This window comes from Ipomoea nil, unplaced genomic scaffold, assembly GCF_001879475.1.
Source record: "Ipomoea nil cultivar Tokyo-kokei standard unplaced genomic scaffold, Asagao_1.1 scaffold1436, whole genome shotgun sequence".
NCBI lineage: Eukaryota > Viridiplantae > Streptophyta > Magnoliopsida > Solanales > Convolvulaceae > Ipomoea > Ipomoea nil.
In genome coordinates this window covers 255,679-274,955 of record NW_017617864.1, presented here as the reverse complement: position 1 = coordinate 274,955, position 19,277 = coordinate 255,679, and the positions used below count along the sequence as shown (strand labels likewise).

General features: G+C 36.2%; 2 protein-coding genes and 1 long non-coding RNA gene across 3 annotated transcripts; all 3 read right to left on the bottom strand.

Moving 5' to 3' along the window:
- Window positions 1-1,426: 1,426 nt before the first annotated feature.
- Window positions 1,427-2,221, bottom strand: LOC109188554 (solute carrier family 25 member 44-like; the record flags this gene model as incomplete). Its single annotated transcript, XM_019339199.1, has 1 exon — window positions 1,427-2,221. A coding segment is annotated over one exon (795 nt), but the record flags the coding sequence as incomplete, so codon positions are not given.
- Window positions 2,222-6,916: 4,695 nt separating this feature from the next.
- Window positions 6,917-7,838, bottom strand: LOC109188552. The gene is made up of 3 exons (XM_019339198.1): window positions 7,633-7,838; window positions 7,437-7,557; window positions 6,917-7,252 (listed from the first exon to the last, which is right to left on the bottom strand). The coding sequence occupies exons 1-3, from the start codon at window positions 7,836-7,838 to the stop codon at window positions 6,917-6,919; spliced, it is 663 nt and encodes a 220-aa protein (XP_019194743.1).
- Window positions 7,839-10,150: 2,312 nt separating this feature from the next.
- LOC109188568 lies at window positions 10,151-10,619 on the bottom strand. Its single transcript, XR_002055439.1, has 3 exons — window positions 10,595-10,619; window positions 10,373-10,472; window positions 10,151-10,285 (listed from the first exon to the last, which is right to left on the bottom strand). It is a non-coding gene; the product is annotated as an uncharacterized LOC109188568 (long non-coding RNA).
- Between the last annotated feature and the right edge of the window lie 8,658 nt (window positions 10,620-19,277).

Sequence of the window (19,277 nt, the reverse complement as noted above, 5' to 3'; positions counted from 1 at the left end):
ACATTTTATTTTTAAAATGCCTTTAATTGTTCTTAAATATAGGGTTGGAGATTCAACCTTTAGGGAGAAGAGTTCAAATATAATCATAGATTCAAAGTAAAAATTTAGAGTTTAGAGTAGTTGTCCAATGTACACAATTATCAAAGAGGTAATTATTTTATAAGTAATGTTTCACTGGAACTTTTGGTGGAGCTTCATCCAATGTCCCATGTGGGAAAATAAGGTACCATCAAATAGAAACCAACTAGCCCATTAATCAAATTAATATTCTGCAACTCATAAGTTGAAGACAACAGCAAAATCATAAAATATTGAGACAAATTACTAAGGCATGAGGGAAGACTATAACATGCAATGCAAATATGCAATTCAGTTGTAGATCGATTGTTTATCTTTTTTCTCCAACAAGGAGGTATAAGTCTGAAAATCCAAGAAACACGTACTCAAGACCTTTTCTAATATTCCACCAGTTGTATAAAATTAAATAGCAATACCGTACCCACCGAGGAATTATTACTTAATTTTCTTGATTTAATTTTCAGCTATATATGCTCTCATTTATGTTTCTTTTCCCCTTCCCCCTCTTCTAGAAGAACACTTGATACTCAAGAGATAGAGAGACTGAATAAATATATGTAAAGGAATGGGAAATTTGAGCAGTCGCCAATGTTGAGGCTTGTGGATTTGGATTTTAAACCTAAATTTCTACACCCATTTATGGGAAAATTGATTTTCTTTTTAATTTTCAACACAATAAGCTTTCTCCTTACTATTTTACCCAACTAACAGAGACAAAGAATTGATTTCCATCTTTTCCTAAACAATTTCGATGTTCCAAATGCAGCATTATTAATAAATACATGAGTCAAATTGAGTGATGCTCATTGCCTCATTCATCAAAATAACCACGCGCATTAGAAAAAAAGATTGGTAAACAAATCTTAAAGTCTATGATACTTGAGCCCTTTACTATTGTCACCTATCCATGATGTCTACCTCGCTCACGGATTAAATGGTCATACCTACACAAAATATTTGGGAATGCATATACTGATCTATATGGGGGCGCATAACCACTTCTACCAAGGTATCAATCAGCAGTAACCACTACTGGAAATTATGGAATTTCCGACCAACTGGAAGTGATCTTAAATCAAGTTGATACCAAAAAGTGGTCAGAAATAACAATAAAGGTTTTTCCGGATACCAAAAGTAGTCGGAACAAGGCTTTCGACTTATCATTTTCAGGTGGTTGAAAATTCCATAATTTCTAGTAGTAAACGTTAGTTCAAGCTTCTCTCTAATTATTGATGTGCTTTGTCGTGTTTCTCTCTCAGTTATTTTTCACTAGAGAGACTTTAGGATTATATTTTTCATAAGATTAGACGCCTAAAGTCTCGCTCCCACACAATGACTAATTTCCTGGCTAATTCTTGGGAGAGAGGCGCTCAAACACCGTACCGTGACTAATTTCCTGGCTGATTCTGGATAAACAGATGCTCTGATTCTTGGTAGACAGGCGTTTGGACATCCTGACTAATCCCCTAGCTGATTCTTGGTAGACAGGCGCTAGCTTGAGAAACTCGTAGGTTGTGAACATGGTTGTAGTAGATATGGACATGGAAGCCCACCTCGGACCCAATCCTCTGTAACATGCCGTGAATCCACCTTCCTTAACCAAGTTCCTAACCGTCTTGGTCCCTTCGCTGTCCAACACTTGCAGTCTGATCTTGATTGTGTCGAGTGGCATTGTGACCAAGGCTGAGACGTCGCTGGCCAAGGTGGCGCTCAGCCCTTGGACGGCCACCACGGCCTTCCCATCCGGCCGAAAACGGCTGCCGTCGTCCTCCTTCTTGCAACCATGGCAACCAATGCAGCCGCAGATGAGCCTGTGAGCCACAGAGTATGAAGCCCACCACACTGCGTTTGAAGGAGCGTAAGTTAGAATCGAAATCCCAAACCTTCTGTACAATCCCCTAACTCCATAGCTGCAAATTATCTTCCTAAACGCATCTATTCCGCCATTGTAGCTCTTCAACCCCACACTACTACTACTACCCTGAACCATTAGCCTCTGGCTCACTACGTTTATGGGGGTCCACACTAACTGCGCCGCCATGGCGGCGCTCAGCTTTGCCGCGGCGGCCTTGGAGAATCCTAGCCGGACGGTGGCGGTTCCTACGTTACTCTTGGTCATCTCCAGCGCGCCCATGTAAAGCGATTATAATAAAAGCCTCACTAAGGATCCTAAACTCAAGTATTCGGAAAGTGGGCACCATCGTCCGCACAAGTCCGCAACTTAGGCACCATCGTTCCGCATAAGTCCGCAACTAAGGCACTAGCGTGCGGAGCAAGGATCGATACGGTTCACAACACCTAATTACAATGGTAACTTTCATACACACAATAAGACAATATTGAAGAAGGATTTTTGTATTGGCAAAAGAAAAATAATAGGAGTTACAATATACTCTCTATTTCTTTCTACTAGCAATTTCTATGCTAAACTATCTAATTGGATACAAGATGGGATGAGATGGGATGATGAAAATGACAGAATGAACTCCCTATTTATAGTAGAGGATTAGGGGTTGTTTTGTAGCTAGCCAAAAGTTTAGGGACTAAATTATAAATTCCTTTGTTAACAATTGTGGCTGCCTAACTTCTTTCAACAATTTTGTCTACTGATTTGCTGACAACTTTGTTGAATTTGGGTCGCTGCTATCACTGCATAGTATGCTCCCATGTTCCCATGGTTTGACTTTGACTTTAAATACTTACACAAATGATTATGTTGGGCGCACATATATGCTTGAGGATGGAAATATATATATATATATATATATATATATATATATATATATATATATATATATATAGATAGATAGAGAGAGAGAGAGAGAGAGTTAATACCCAAAATCGTCCTCGACTATAGTGGTTTTTTTCAATTTCGTCCTAAACGACTTTGGTGACCTAATATCGTCCCAGACTTTTGTGTTTCGCTCAATTTAGTCCCAGACTTTTGTGTTTTTGCTCAATTTAGTCCCTCATTTGTTATTCTGTCCATTTAGTGTTAAATAAATAGACAATTCAGTAATTTTAATATTGACATCTCTTTACTCATAGACATGTGAACTGCGAAATCCTTTTTTTTTTTTTTAAGAATTACTCCCAGAATTACTCCTAAAACTGCAAATATAAAATTTGATTTGCAGGTCCGGGAGTAATTCTGGGTGTAATTCGTACAAGAAAGAGGAATTTCGCATTTCACAAGTTGAAAGTAAAGAGAGATCAATATTGACATTACTGAATTGTCCCTTTATTTAACACCAATTTGACGAAATAACAAATGGAGGACTAAATTGAGCGAAACACAAAAGTCTGGGACGATATTAGGTCACCAAAGTCGTTTAGGACGAAATTGAGAAAAACCACTATAGTGGAGGACGATTTTGGGTATTAACTCTCTCTCTCTCTCTCTCTCTCTATATATATATATATATATATATATATATATATATATATATATATATATATTCCAAGATATGATGTTTAGTAATGTACGCAAAAATATGTTTAGTGGTCAGGAAAATTTCATATCATACTGGTCAAAACTAATAATGGTCAAATAAGCTAAAATTAGCTTATAGGTTAACTGTTTTACCAAACAGAGTCATTATTTTAATATCTCCATTGCCTCCATATACAGCTATACTTACAATAAGGAATCAAAACGACTAATCATGTATCGTCATTGACGACTAATCATGTATCATCGTTGAGATAAATGACTAATCATATATCGCGATTGAGAAAAACAACTAATAATCATATATCGTCATTGACAAAAACAACTAATCATATATCGTCATTGACAAACTATGATGACCTACAGAGGGCTTGTTCCAACGGAAACGTTGTATCATGAGTGGAGTATAACAACTAAGTTATCACCAATAGTGATCTTAGTTTATAGATGCTACAAATGAGTTGGGACTTTGTGTAAATTGGTTATAACTAGGTGCTCATATAGTTATAAGTAGTTGCACCTAGATGCATGAATGTTAACACGGTAAAATTACATGCACTTGTAAGAGATTTTACCTGCACTTTTTACTTGTAAAGGTGCATCAGCTACTTGCACTTATAACACATTTAGGCACTCACAACACTACAAAGCTGACCAAATACTAGGCTTGGAACCCATTCTGATTGTTAGATCTGTCACCATGAACACGTGGAAGAATCAGAAGCATTACTCGAACCTCTGGTGGCAGCCTAACATCACGCGAGGGTTTATTTGGTTGGTTGACCAACGTACACAGTTTCCAAAATTCGAAGTCATAGGGTTTGTGTTCTTCGCCTGACTGAATTGCCTAACGCATTAATGCTAAATCCATAAATCCAGTTGCGGAACATAATGATGATTTTTGAAACCCGCCACACCATGGGCGGGAACATCACAATAAGTACCTGGATAAATTACAGTAGTGAGAGTGACGAAATAGTCCCGTGCACCAGTAAAATATGACACACTTTATGTTATGGATCATTTCAACAAGGGTAACCATGGACAATTATTATTCACTGATTGATATGAATTCCCATTAGATATTTTAGCTTATTTGACCATTATTAGTGTAATGGTATGAGTGTTGCCTATGAGAGTCATTTGAGTAAACTCCCAATGTTTTGTGCACTCACCACACCAAAATATACACTACATCACCAATCCTAGTGCACATGACTAGCACAGTAGCATTCCCCTATATTAGGAATAGGGGAATGCAAATATAGGGGAATGCGAATTTGCTGTTATGATACCCATGTTTATTCTGTTATTGAACCCAGCGCCAAGGATATACCAATTGAATTAATGGCATAAATAATTGGTCATCAATGTATTACACTATCATGTAATAATTAAGATGGGATATTAAGTTATTATACAGTGATGGTGTATAACTTTATCAACATTATGATGATGTAATTATTGCTGTAATTATTACCATCATTGGTATATTATACTGCATAATATATGTCTTGTTGATACAATCTTTTAATCTGTTGTATCATGGGATATGGATATTGAATTCAATACTGATGCCCACTCAAACGTAATGGCCTTACTGGTGTTGTATCTTATCACTCTATGTATGACATGACCAACAGATTATCTTTTCTGATGGATTTAATTCATCCGGGATGGACCCGAATCATTAAATTCGGATAAGAATGTAATATGCACTGCTGGAAATCATCAGATTTTCGACCACCCAAAAGTGGTCGGAAACAGCCTAAATTGGGTCGGAAACCGTGTTTCCGACCACTTTTCTGACCAAAATGGGGATCCGGAAAAAGGCCCGTCGCTAATTCCGACCACAATAGAGAGTGGTCGGAAACAACGAGCACATTTTTTTAATCGTCGGAAACAAACGACGGGTTTGATACTTGGACGGATCCATATTTCCGACCACCATGTGGTCGGAAATTCCACCACCAAGATTTCGTTCGTTCCAGATTTCCGACCCATGGTGGTCGGAAACTAATAAATAAATAAATATATATATATATATATATTTTGTAATTTACAATTTCTATTGCTACTTTTCCTACAAATTATACACTGCTTTACCAATTTTAAAACTAGTAATTTCATAACACAAATATTATACATTTCAATATCAAATTTAATTATACATAATGTTGCAATTCTAATATCCACCATCATTCAAAATGTGCTAATACAATCAAAATATTTCCTAAATCACAAAAAAGTTAGAAGCTTGGATCTATTGTTGAAGATCATCTAACCCATCACAAAAAAAAAGTTAGAATCTTGGATCTATTGCTCAAGATCATCTAACCCATCACCAAAAAAAAAAGTTAGAATGTTGGATCTATTGCTCAAGATCATCTAATCCAACACCACTATTTTCATGGCTAACAGCGGGATTAGTAGACTGAAAAGAAGGTTGATTTGCACCACGAATTGCAGCAAATTCCGCTTCTAACCATGCCATTTTTTCCTTCATTTGCTTGTTCTCTTCTTTTAGTTCCTTGATTTGATCCTCATAAACTGCATGTGCCAATGATTGTCCGGATTTTGAATTATTTTGCGTCACAGCCTCAGGGAAGTAGCGCGGTGTATCTGATCCAAATCCATAAACAGATCCTCTTTTCTTGAGGCCACCGGCTGCCAAGAACCATGCATTTGACTCTCCAAGCTCAGGTTGAGTTTGTTGTTTTTGAATTGCAGCCTCCTATATTTAACAATTTTTACCAAACACAATCATTTTATCATCTCAAAATCTAATAAATGTTATGACAATCATGTATTAATTACAATGAAAATGATATTTTGAGTTCTGGTTTGTGAAACCAGAACTCAAATAATTTTTTGAGTTCTGGTTTCACAAACCAGCACTCAAAATGATGTTTTGAGTTCTGGTATGTGAAACCAGAACTCAAAATAATTTTTTTGAGTTCTGGTTTCACAAACCAGAACTCAAAATGATGTTTCTGCTCTAATATAATCTGCATGTTCCATCCTCTAACATGTCTAAACTAAGCATACTTTTAATTAGTTCTCAAGTCCGTATAGTTTCTGCTCTAATATAATCTGCATTCTAAATATCAGGATATGGGGTATTCTTACTACTATATTTGGATGTTGGCACAAGTATATTATGGAATATACTTTTTAAAACAAGTAAAACTGCTTTACTAGGCCTACACTTTTAATTCTAGGAAAAGTTTTAGTATCTTACATTTACATGATCAGCCTTTTTGCAAACAAACTCATTTGTCTTTTTGCGTTTGTGAGTTGCTTGGAACAACACTGCATGAGAGGGCTCTTCTCCAGACTTTTCTTTCTATCCAAGACAATAAACCAAATATTAATGTTGTTGTTTAACTATAAATTGTATTTAAATAGTAGTAAATGACTTACTATTCTTCTCCTATGCTCAGAAATGGAGATTGAACCTGCAGTGTGCAGTGATGGTCCCAATCCCCCGCAATCTGAATTTCTATTTCTTTTGTTCTTCGCAGCAGTCTTCTTAAACTCCTCTGTATTCCAAATGCTGCGGTATTGGGCCAAAACCTGATCATTCATCCAATTTGGTGGTGCATGGCCTCTTGCCAAATTGATGCGAACCTGCCCCAACGTGTCAGATAATCTTCTAGCAGCCTTTTTGTGGAATATACTCTGAATTACTGCCTCATCTTCTGGATTCCACTTATACTTTTTCTTTGATAAGATTAAAAAAAATCAAATTATAATTAGTAAATGTATAAAGTAATAGTTATAGCATCTGGAGCATAAAGTAGGTATAAAGTAATTAGTAAAGGTATAAATTATCAAATGTATATATTAGTAGTTCCCTATGGTAATTATAAAGTAATTTACTAATAGCAGTTATAAAATAAGTTACCCTGAATTCATTAAACCATACGTCCTTCATATGTGTAGGAGCATCATTGTATGATTTTATAGCATCTGGAAATATTTTAGTTACATAATCGATAACTTTATTCGCACGCCATGGCTCAAACCTATAACAAATTATAAATGTTAGAGATAAATGTTAAACACATTATAATTATTATAGTTATCAATATAAGACTTACAAATTATTCCCAATGGGGCGTACTATGGGCCTGTTGCTTGGTGAAGTTGGAGGTGATGGAACATCATTTGGTAAGGCTGATATAGTTTGCTCCGAATCACTATTTCGGCTGGACTGTGGGAGAGTATTTGATGGTGGACTTTCAGAGTTAGATATTGGTGGTTGGGACATCAACGTTGTACTATTTTGCCTTGCACGTTGAGACATTTTCTGCTTAAAATTCAAAGAAAGTTAGTAGTGTAAAATGCCATTTCTAAATTTTGTGTTTGTAAATGATCATTTTGAGTTCTGATTTGTGAAACCAAAACTCAAAATGATCTTTTGAGTTCTGGTTTCACAAACCAAAACTCAAAATGATCTTTTGAGTTCTGGTTTCACAAACCAGAACTCAAAATGATGTTTTGAGTTCTGGTATGTGAAACCAGAACTCAAAATAATTTTTTGAGTTTTGGTTTCACAAACCAGAACTCAAAATGATGTTTTGAGTTCTGGTATGTGAAACCAGAACTCAAAATAATTTTTTGAGTTCTGGTTTCACATATCAGAACTCAAAATGATCTTTTGAGTTCTGATTTGTGAAACCAGAACTCAAAATGATCCTTTGCTCTGCAGACTCTCAAATTATCTACACATCTGCAGTTTTTTTGAGATTACAGATGAGCATCCAGCCTGCAATTTACTTCAGCTCCATTCAACAACACCTGCAAAGAAAGGCTTCATCCCTGCACTAAAGTGCAGATCTGCCAACAACATTTGCACAGCATATCAGCTCAAAGCCTCATCTATGCTGCCAGTACCCAAACAAAGTGTAAACCCTCAGAGACTGCCCAGAGTAGCAGCCCATCATTGGGTTGGTTACACATAATACATTCTCAAGTCCCCATAAATTATACAACAAAGCACAAACCAGAAATTTAGAACATAATCTATATTCACATAGTTTCTTCCATTAACCTTCAATACAAAACAATTTCATCCAGAAATTTCAATTTTAAAGGAATGAATAGAATGCTTACAGTTTTTTTCCCGTGAAGTTAATCTTGCTTAGTCTACTGCATTGTTTTTCCTAGGAGTGAGGACACATGACAAGTCATTTAGGGATGGTCAAATGGAAGCTTGATAAGCAACAACAACACCAAGAACATGAGGACCTAAATTCGAACAAGAAATAGAATTAAAAATCAGCAATTTAGAACATAATCTATATTCAAAAATTTAGAATAGAAATTTCACAAACCAGAAATTTTGAGTTCTGGTTTCACATAGTTTCTTCCATTAACCTTCAATACAAAACAATTTCATCCAGAAATTTCAATTTTAGAGGAATGAAAAGAATGCTTACAGCTTTTTTTAGGGATGGTCCAATGAAGCTTGATAAGCAGCAACAACATCAAGAACATAAGGACCTAAATTCGAACAAGAAATATAATATTTCAGAATCCATTAAAAAAAACCCTAAATTCGATTAGGGACTGTGTTACTCAAACATTGAATTAGAAAGTACCTGGGGTTTCAGAATACGAGATTAGGGACTGTCGACTGCCATTGTTGTGCTACTGCCGGTGCTGGAGGTGTGAAGGAGGAAGTAGGCGGTGAAGGAGGAAGTGGGTCGTGTGAAGGAGGAAGTACGCGTGAAGTGGGAGAGAGAAGATGGAGAAGTGAAGTGGTGGAGGGAGAGGGAAATCTAAGTAGTGGAGGGAGAGATCAGACTTAATGAAATTTTCCAAAATTTTAGATTTCCGCCATTTTTATTTTTTTTTTGGGCTAATTCTTTTTTTTTTTTACAATTACTTAAATTTTTCTTAAACACTAATTAAAATTAAAATAAACATTAAAATAATTTAAATTTCAACTCTAAATTAAAAATCACCCTCATCATTCTCTGATTCCTCATTATCATCTTCATCACCAATATCTCCACTATCATCTTCATCAGAATCATCACTGTCATCTTCTTCAATTTCTTCAGTATCTTCTTCTTCTGAATCTTCAATTTGGACACCTTGGTTGGACCATTGATTTCCGATGTGAGGTAATTCCACTTCATTCATTTGTAATGGTTCGTGCACTAACTCTTGCACGTCATCTTGAATACTTTGATCACCCCCATATGTAGGCAACGATATGTTATCTTGTTGATATGTGTAACTAGAGCTATAGGCACTATCAATAGTTCCTCTTGGGCGTACATTCAAGACTACCCACCAATTTATTTTCTCCCGTATACCCCGTGGGTATGGAATATAACACACCTGACATGCGCTTTGTGCAATGATAAAAGGATCATATTTCCTATATCGTTTATTGCAATGCACCTCAGCGATGCCATATTCAGAATTGAATATTGATCCAATATTGGGTGTTGGGTCAAACCACTCACACTTGAAGATAACAACCTTTTTTATTGGAACATTGGGGTACTCAACCTCAACAACCTCTTGCAATTTGCCAAAAAAATTTGATTCAAATTGTGTTAAACCTGTTCCCTTGATTGACACTCCGTAGTTAGCAGTCGACTTTCTACGGCAATATTCTTCAGTCTGAAACTTAAAACCATTAACGACATACCCAGTGTATGTGTTAACCTCCATTATCGGCCCAGATGCCAAATCAATGAGTGATTGGTTACACACATTGTTCGTTGGACAATATACCTAATAATAAATACAAAGAAAATGTCACATAACAAAAAAATATAGATAATAATGAATCAAAAATGACAAAGTGAATTAACTTCTTACATATTCTTTAAACCAATGTGCAAAATTTCTTTCAACTTCATTGTCTACATCTTCATCAGTACAACCAGGATTGTAACGTCGTAAACCATTTTCATACATCCTACAATACTGATATTAGATATATATATATATATATATATATATATATATATATATATATATATATATATATACACACACACACATTTGAAATCAAAATGGGAAAAAGTGGAGTACACATACCTTAAAATCGGTTGAACCTCCTCACAATTCAGTAACACATATTGATGAGCGGTGAAACGTTCTTCTACACTCAAATATCTTGTCTTTCTCCTGCCCATCGACCGACCAGGTCGATTGAATATTGACAAAGTAACTGGCAAGTTCTGATCAATGCCGCCATCATTTAGGTTCCGACCTATCCTTGTTCTTCTACTTTGCACATCATCTTCAAAATAAAATGATGCAAAGTGTGTTGCCTCTTCAAGCATATATGCATCGGCAATTGAACCTTCAACATATCTCTTATTTTTCATTTTGGACTTCAAGTTATTGAGGAAGCGTTCAAATGGATACATCCAACGATATTGTACTGGGCCACCTAAACGTGCTTCATAGGGAAGATGGACAGGCAAGTGTTCCATGCAATCAAACAGTGCTGGAGGGAAAAATCGTTCTAACTTACACAATGTTAAAACAATTGAGTTTTCCATTTCCTGTATTTTGTCTACACGTAGGGATGTAGAGCAAAGATTTCTGAAAAACGCACTTAACTCAGTCAAAGGCTTCCAGTGACAGCTTGGTAAAAACATGAAGGCTACAGGCATAAGAAACTGCATAAAAATATGACAATCATGACTTTTCATCCCTATTAATTTAGAAGATGTGGAATCAACACATGTAGCCAAATTAGAAGAAAACCCATCAGGTAACTTCAAAGTTCGTAACCACTCATAGACAGCTAATTGATTAGTACGATTCAAACTGTAACTTGCCTTGGGCATAAGATAACGTCCATTCTTTTCCACCAACTCAAGTTCGGGCCTATTACACACGTCCTTCATATCGAGACGTGCATTAGGCGTGTCTTTATTTTTAGCTGTGCCTTTGACATCCATAACTGTGTGGAAAATGTTATCAAACACATTTTTCTCTATATGCATCACATCAAGATTGTGACGTAACAAATTATCCTTCCAATAAGGCAAATCCCAAAATATGCTTTTTTTTTTTCCAGTTGTGTGCTTGTCCAAACCCCTCAATGCGACCAATTGGACCATCAATAATCCTTGGGATAATTTCCAAACTATGAAACAACTCATCTCCTGTCCAAATTGGTTGAGGTCTTGATTTCTCAGCTCGTTGTTTGACGAAGGTATCTCGATTCTTCCTCCAGGAGTGATTCATTGGAAGGAATTGACGATGACAATCAAACCAACATGTTTTATGACCATTCTTCAGATAAAATGATTTAGAATAATGAAGACAATAAGGACATGCTAGTTTTCCGGCTGTCTGCCATCCAGATAACATACCGTATGCAGGAAAGTCATTGATGGTCCACATTAACGCAGCGCGCATCATAAAATTTTGTTTAAGTGATGCATCATAAGTTAAGACACCTGTTTCCCATAACAATTGAAGTTCATCAATTAAAGGCTGAAGATAGACATCAATATTGGCCTTTGGATTCTTCGGTCCAGGAATAATACAGGTTAAGAATGTGTATGGTGTAGTCATACACATTGAAGGTGGGAGATTATACGGAACAACCATAACAGGCCAACAAGAGTACGGCTTTGCATTGAAACCAAAAGGAGTAAATCCATCAGAACATAAGCCCAGTCTTACATTTCGGGGATCTACTGAGAAATCAGGGAACCTTCTATCAAAGTGCTTCCATGCTTCACCATCAGAGGGATGACACATAATACCAGGTTCGCGACGATTTTCATAATGTCATCGCATGTGTGAAGCAGAGCTATGTGATGCATACAAACGTTGCAATCGAGGAATGAGAGGAAGGTAATGCATTCTTTTGCGAGGCACCTCTTTTGCACGAGTAGATCCAGATGGGCAAGGTTTAAATCTTGTCTCACCACAAAACTTACAGTGCTTGTCATTTATTTCAGACTTATAGTACAACATACAATTGTTTACACAACAATCAATCTTCTCATGTCCAAGACCAAGCTTTGTAAGTAACTTTTTTGCATCATAATACCTGGTAGGTACTCGATTATCGGGACCCATCAAATGGTTAATATACTGAAATATCTGATCCATTGCTAGCTGTGGTATATTAAAAGTTGTCTTGATATTCATCATCCTCAATGTATATGCCAGCTCTATTTCTTCATTAACATTCATTGATAAAGGTTGTCTCGCAGCATCTAACAATTCGTAGAAGTTTTTTGCACTACTATGTGGTTCTTCATCTTGGTCATTTTCGACATTTAATGGAAAAAATGATGGACCAGATGCATCAAAAACCATTTGTTCATATTGGTTATTTTCACTAGGGCCCTCATTCATGTGTGGTTGTATTGAAGGTGGAAGCTCACCGTGACATGTCCAAATCCAATAACTTGGTTCAAAACCCTTCCTATATAAATGAACACGAACATCATCTGCAGACAAGTGTACTCTATTCTTACACTTACTACATGGGCACCTAATCTTCATTGAAGCCTTGTATACAGGAAGTGTGCTTGCATAATTTACAAATTCCTCAACACCCAATAAGAACTCATATGTGTACCCCCTTTTTCCGGGTAACAATCGATTATACATCCATTTCCGATGTTCAGGTATATTAGCCATGTAAAACAACTGTAAAAACATATATACAGTGCAAACACAAATATAAAAGTATTAAAAATAATACTAATATTTTAAATAATCATATACACTCATACTAATAATTAGACACATATAAAATGTCATTTGTAAAAAGTACAAATATATAAATAATTATAAACATACTCACATATACATATATGCACACTATACATTCTTCAATCATATTAAAATAAATAATCTAAATAAGTATTCACAAAAATATATTTAAAAAATCAAACTAGATCTAAGGAAAAAAAAATCATACTAGTTAATAGACACACATATAAAATGTAATTTTAAAAATGTACAAATATACAAATAATTATAAACATATTCACATAAATACACATATACATATATGCACACTATACATTCTTCAATCATATTAAAATAAATAATTTAAATAAGTATCCACAAAAATATATTTAAAAAATTAAACTAGATCTAAAAAAATTCACACTAGTAAATAGACACACACATATAAAATGTAATTTTTAAAAAGTAAAAATACACAAATAATTATAAACATATTCACATACACACATATACATTCTTCAATCATATTAAAATAAATAATCTAAATAAGTATTCACAAAAATATATTAAAAAAATTGAACTAGATCTAAAAAAAAGTCTTAATAAATAGTAGATTTAAGAATGTAAACACATATCTTAACTTGATATGATGTAGTACAACTTGCTTTTAGCACTATTATGCATGAATTATTGAAAGAAAACCTGCAAAGAAGAAAAAAAGCAGTAGAAGGGGGTAAAAAACAGAGAAAATAGGTCTGGAAATACGCAGTGGAAGCATTTATATATAAAGGTATTTCCGACCACCATTAATTGTCGTCGGAAAAAATATATTTAAAATTCAAACCGCCGACAGTTTCCGACCACTGTTACCATGTGGTCGGAAGTTCCGACCACCTACTAATAATGGTCGGAAATTCCGACCCCGTTCCGACCCCCTTACCCATTCGCCGGAAAATTGCAAAAACGATGATTTTTCCGACCACTTTTTGTGGTGGTCGGAAAAGTGGTCGGAAATACGATGATTTCCAGCAGTGATGGATAATAAATAAACGTAGCGGAACGATGTTGTAACAGGTCGTGAAGACAGTATATTATATTAAATGCTGTGAATAGGCTATTACAAGGTTTGTTTCATACAGAGTATGTAGGAAAAATGATTAGATGTCCTAAAGAGACAAGGTGGGGGAGTTTTATACAGCCCCCACCCCTAACCGCCACCCCCTAAGGTGGGGGTGGTTAGATCCGCGTTGACCGTGCCCCCTTGACCAATTCCCAGGTTGGCCTTTTTATGGCCGACCCCTCTAGGTCGGCACCTGCTCCTGGCCGAGGCCTCGTGGGTCGAGGTCTACTGGGTCAAGTCCCACGGGCCAAGGCCTATTGGGCCGAGGCCTAGGGTCTTGCTCCACCTCTCCAGGTCGGTTTGCTCCACCTCTCCGGGTCTTGCTCCACTTCACCGGGTCGGTTTGCTCCACCTCTCAGGGTCTTGCTCCACCTCACCGGATCGGTTTGCTCCAGTCGTAATATATCCATCATTTTCAAAGCATTTTCTCGTATAGAGATGTGTAATAGCTGTATGTGTATATTTGTATCTTTATTATAAATTATAGGTTAGCTTCTCAATGTAATTAGAACTCTTTGACTATTAGAAGTGTTTTAATTTACATCGGTAATAGACAATATATTAGCCACAATTAATTCAAGGAGCATACTACCTAATGGTCCTATGCAGTCCACTGTCAACTTCTCATGATTACCTCACGATGTAAACTAGTTGGCTTAATGATGTGATACCAAATATATGCCTTATGTAGAGTTTCCATCTACAGACAATATCACATAAAATTTTACTTACCCATATTATTATTATCTCGATTTCTCTTATGATGTAATTATCTACGTGGTCAGGGTTCACACTGTTAATAATACATATCTGTTGTTTGACACATTAATGTAATAATTATGGTGTCGTAACATGCCCCTTATTGATATTCCTACCACTACTGGAAATTATGGAATTTCCGATCACTTGGAAATGATCTTATATCAAGTCGAAAGCAAAAAGTGGTCGGAAATAGCAATAAAGGTTTTTCCGAATACCAAAAGTGATCGGAACAAGGCTTTCGATTTGATTAAGATCATTTTCAGGTGGTCGGAAATTCTATAATTTCCAGCAGTGATACTCCTTGATATATTTTAATTATTAATATTTGCATATCAACTATGGCATGAATTAGTAGGAGCACTTGAGAGGGAATCATCCGGAATTGGCTAATATTTTTCTAATAATTGTGGATAACCACGTCCACACTGTCCCTAACATTATTTAGTTGGATATTTGTGACACCCCGTAAATTCAAACTCTAATCAAGGATTAATTAGATAATTAATCCTAGTCTATTTGTTAATTTATTCTTAAAAGTCCTGAAATTCAATAGTCGAGGGACTAGATTTTCACTAGTCACTTAAAGTCAAAGAGTTGTACCTTGTGCTTCTTGAGTTGTGCCCTTGTTCCCTTGTCTTTCCAACTTTAGTAAGGGCAGGGATGTCTTTCTACCTAAGGTTTGTGGTTCAAGCTAACCTAGCAACACTCCTTCATTTCATTCACCCTATAATCCAAACACAAAATCTCTAGCTTCTCTCTAGAAAAGTGTAGCTTCTTCTTCAAGCTAGGATTTGAGCACCCCAAATCTTGCAAGTTGTCTCCCAAGATTCCTACTTTCTTCATCTTGAGTATAGGGGAGGGTAAGATCCTTGGTATTTTGGTATTTTTTTAACCTCCTTTTAGGTGTCTTTTTCTAAAGATAGAATCTTTGTTGTCTTTTCGTTTATGTATGAAGTTGGTGTGGAAGAGGAGCTTTAGGAAAGGCTTTCTAAGGGTGATAAGAAGAAGTTTTTAGGCTACAAAGGTAACACATGCTTTACAAAGCCTATTTTCTTATTTTTATGATGATTCTTGGCTTCTACTTGTGATTCTTGTGTTGATTTGTGAGATCAGATTTGATGCATTGTCTTGTGGTGATGCATGTTTAGAGCTTGTTCTTAGGGTTCTTGAATGCCATTGCTTGGCTATTTCTTGGGTTCAAGTCATATTGTTGTTTTGTGTGAGATTTTGGGTGTTTTGAACTTGAATTTGGACTTGTTGAAAATCCCCGAAGGGATTATTTTGGTGTACAGGGTGTACCCGCGGGCGGAACGGCGGGCAGAGGCCTACCCGTCGCCCCACCCGCGGGGAACAAGTATCTAGTGGGTTGGTACCCGCGGGCGGAACCGTGGGTGGTTGTCCACCTGTGGCCCCACCTGCGGGGAACACTGTTAGACGATGGACTCGGTATTGATGTTTTGACCTCCCGATGTTGTTTTATTGGGCTATTTGTGAGTCTTCTTGATGTTTCGTATGTCTAGAACGGTATGTTAGGAATCCATGTAGGATTTGGTGTCTTGAATCGTGCTAAGGGTCCGACTTTGTGATTCGTTGGACTATTGTGAGTCATGAATGTTCTTTGGAACTACTTTTGGTTTACCCGTTTGATAAGCATGCTAGTTTGATGTTGAAATGCTAGTATGTGCGGTTTGTTCTTTCTTATTGGGATTGGCAACTTGTGTTGACCATCGTTTGGTGGCGGATTGTGATCCTTCGTTGCTGAGTATGGTTTCATGTCTTTGTTGTGATCCATTGATTGATTCCTATGATATGAACGTATGTAATCGTTGTACCCTTTGATTGATATTTGATTAAGGTTATTGTAGAACCTTAGTCTTCTTGGTAATGATGATGACTTGTGTGATTATGATTGAGATTGGTGGTTTGTTACTTGAGCTTTGCTCACGAGTTTGGTGGTTTAGTGATCATGAAATTAATGGTACCCTCGTGTACTGAGAGTTCGGCGGAAATGTTAGTGGACGGTCCCCGGAGGCAAAAGGTTGGACTCAGAAGTACAGGGGTTACTTGGAGGTAATGGTTGGAAATGAAATAAGACCGGGGGTAGCCATAAGGTTGGAACAGGGCAGAAGGTTGGAACTTGGAACTATGATACTTGTGACATGTAGTTGTCACTGTGGCATGTAGTTGTCGTTGTGTGAATGTGCATTCTTTGCTGTTGAGCATGTCTTGATGTATCCTACTTTGTGATCAGTAGAATGCATCTTGAGTTGTATTGTCTTTCATGATTCTTGTCTTGTTATTGTCGTAAGGGTGGTGATTACTTTTCCTTTTGGGATTGTGAATGAGTCCTTGAAGTTGACTTCTCTCTATGGTTTTGAAATGATATATACTGTATTCCGTTTCAAAATGGTTTTGACTTATACTTATCTATATATGCTATCTAACGCGTATTGATGGGTTACCAGCAATGTTCGCTGACCGGGTGTCATCCCCATGTTATGTTTCTTTGTTCCACAGGTTTTGAACAGATGCCCGAGAGCGCTAGACTTGGAGCGTTAGATAGCTTAGTCACCTTGTCTAAATGTTTTGTTGATGGCCTGTGAGCCTTTTGAGCGGCATGTGTGCCTTGACTCTTATTGACTTGTTTTTACTGTTTAGTTTTCCCGCCTGTGCATCTTTAGTACTGTAAGCTGTGGCATAATACCCCGTTTAGACTTGCTTCCGCTTTATGTTTAATGGATGATTAGATTGCTTTTCTCTTGCATTTAAGTTTTAAAAATATGGTAAAATCGGGGGTGTTACAATAGTTGTTCTTTGTATCCTCTCTCCCCTCTCGGGCAAATTCATCTTCTTAAAAACCCAACTCAACATCATACCATAAGGCAAATTTTTCATGTTCTTCGATTTAAAGTAAGACATGTGTTTAAGGAACAAAACTGGCAGATTTATTGCGCGTCCAAACCTCAACATGAAAGCAATAGTGCAAGTCCAACTACCAATCTCTGTGGAGTTGTTCCTACGTGGGAACAAACACTCTCTATCAATAGTACCAACAATTTCTTCTCTCCGGTTAACGTGGGTCTCTCAAGTCTGTATTCCTTAGGGAATTCCTCCCTACTACCAGTCATATATCTCAAATACTCCTGATATGTCAATCCCTTGTGACAGGCACGTGATCTCACATTTCGTGAACCAAACGCCCCCTAAAAGAGTTGGGAAGGAATTACATACATTCACTTTAAAATACATGGAATGTGACATTTCAAAATTGTTGTATAACTTAAACCAAACACTCCATAAATTAAAACAATTTTGAATTTATTTTTTATACTTACTTTAAAGTAGGGGTGGGCACTTTGGTTCGGTTTATCTGAACCGAATCGAACCAAACCAAACTGAACTAGTAATAGAAAACCGAACGATTCGGGATTTTGTAACCCGAACGGTTTAGTACCAAACCGAACCGAACCCGAACGGTTTGGCAAAAATCGAACTGAACCGAATGTTATATAATTTTTTTAATAAATAATAATAATAATAATAATAATAATAATAATAATGATAATAATAATAATAATAATAATAATAATAATAATAATAATAATAATAATAATAATAATAATAAAGAAGTAAATCCAAGTTCCTTGATGCCTGCTCCGTCGTTCAGTTCTCGTTCTTACTGGTACCAAATCTTAAATTTTTTATTTGATTTCTTTATAGCTTGTTTTCTACATTGCACTGTTGTTGTTTGTCGCAATTGTTTTTTACCTCACAATTATATCTAACTTGAGTTATATTTACAATTTTCAGTATTTTCCTTAGTTTCATGTTTTTCTGTAAATTTAATGTGCTTTACAGTCATTCTAATTTTGATTTCCAGTGCACTATAATTATTTTCTAGTACTGGAATATATTTCGAGTGCACTAGCAATGACAGATTGTGTCTAAAAATTAACTATATAGTAATTGACCATTGTTCTTTTAATATCAACTTTACAGATAGATGATTATTCATCTTATCAATAAAAATATTCCAACTGAACCAACTGAAGAGTCGGTTGTGGAAAAACGTTAACTAATGTTTGGTAATTATACTTAGTATTGTGTTTGAAATTTGGATTGCTATTTTGTTATATAATGTTTAGAGTTTGAATTTGGATTATGTGA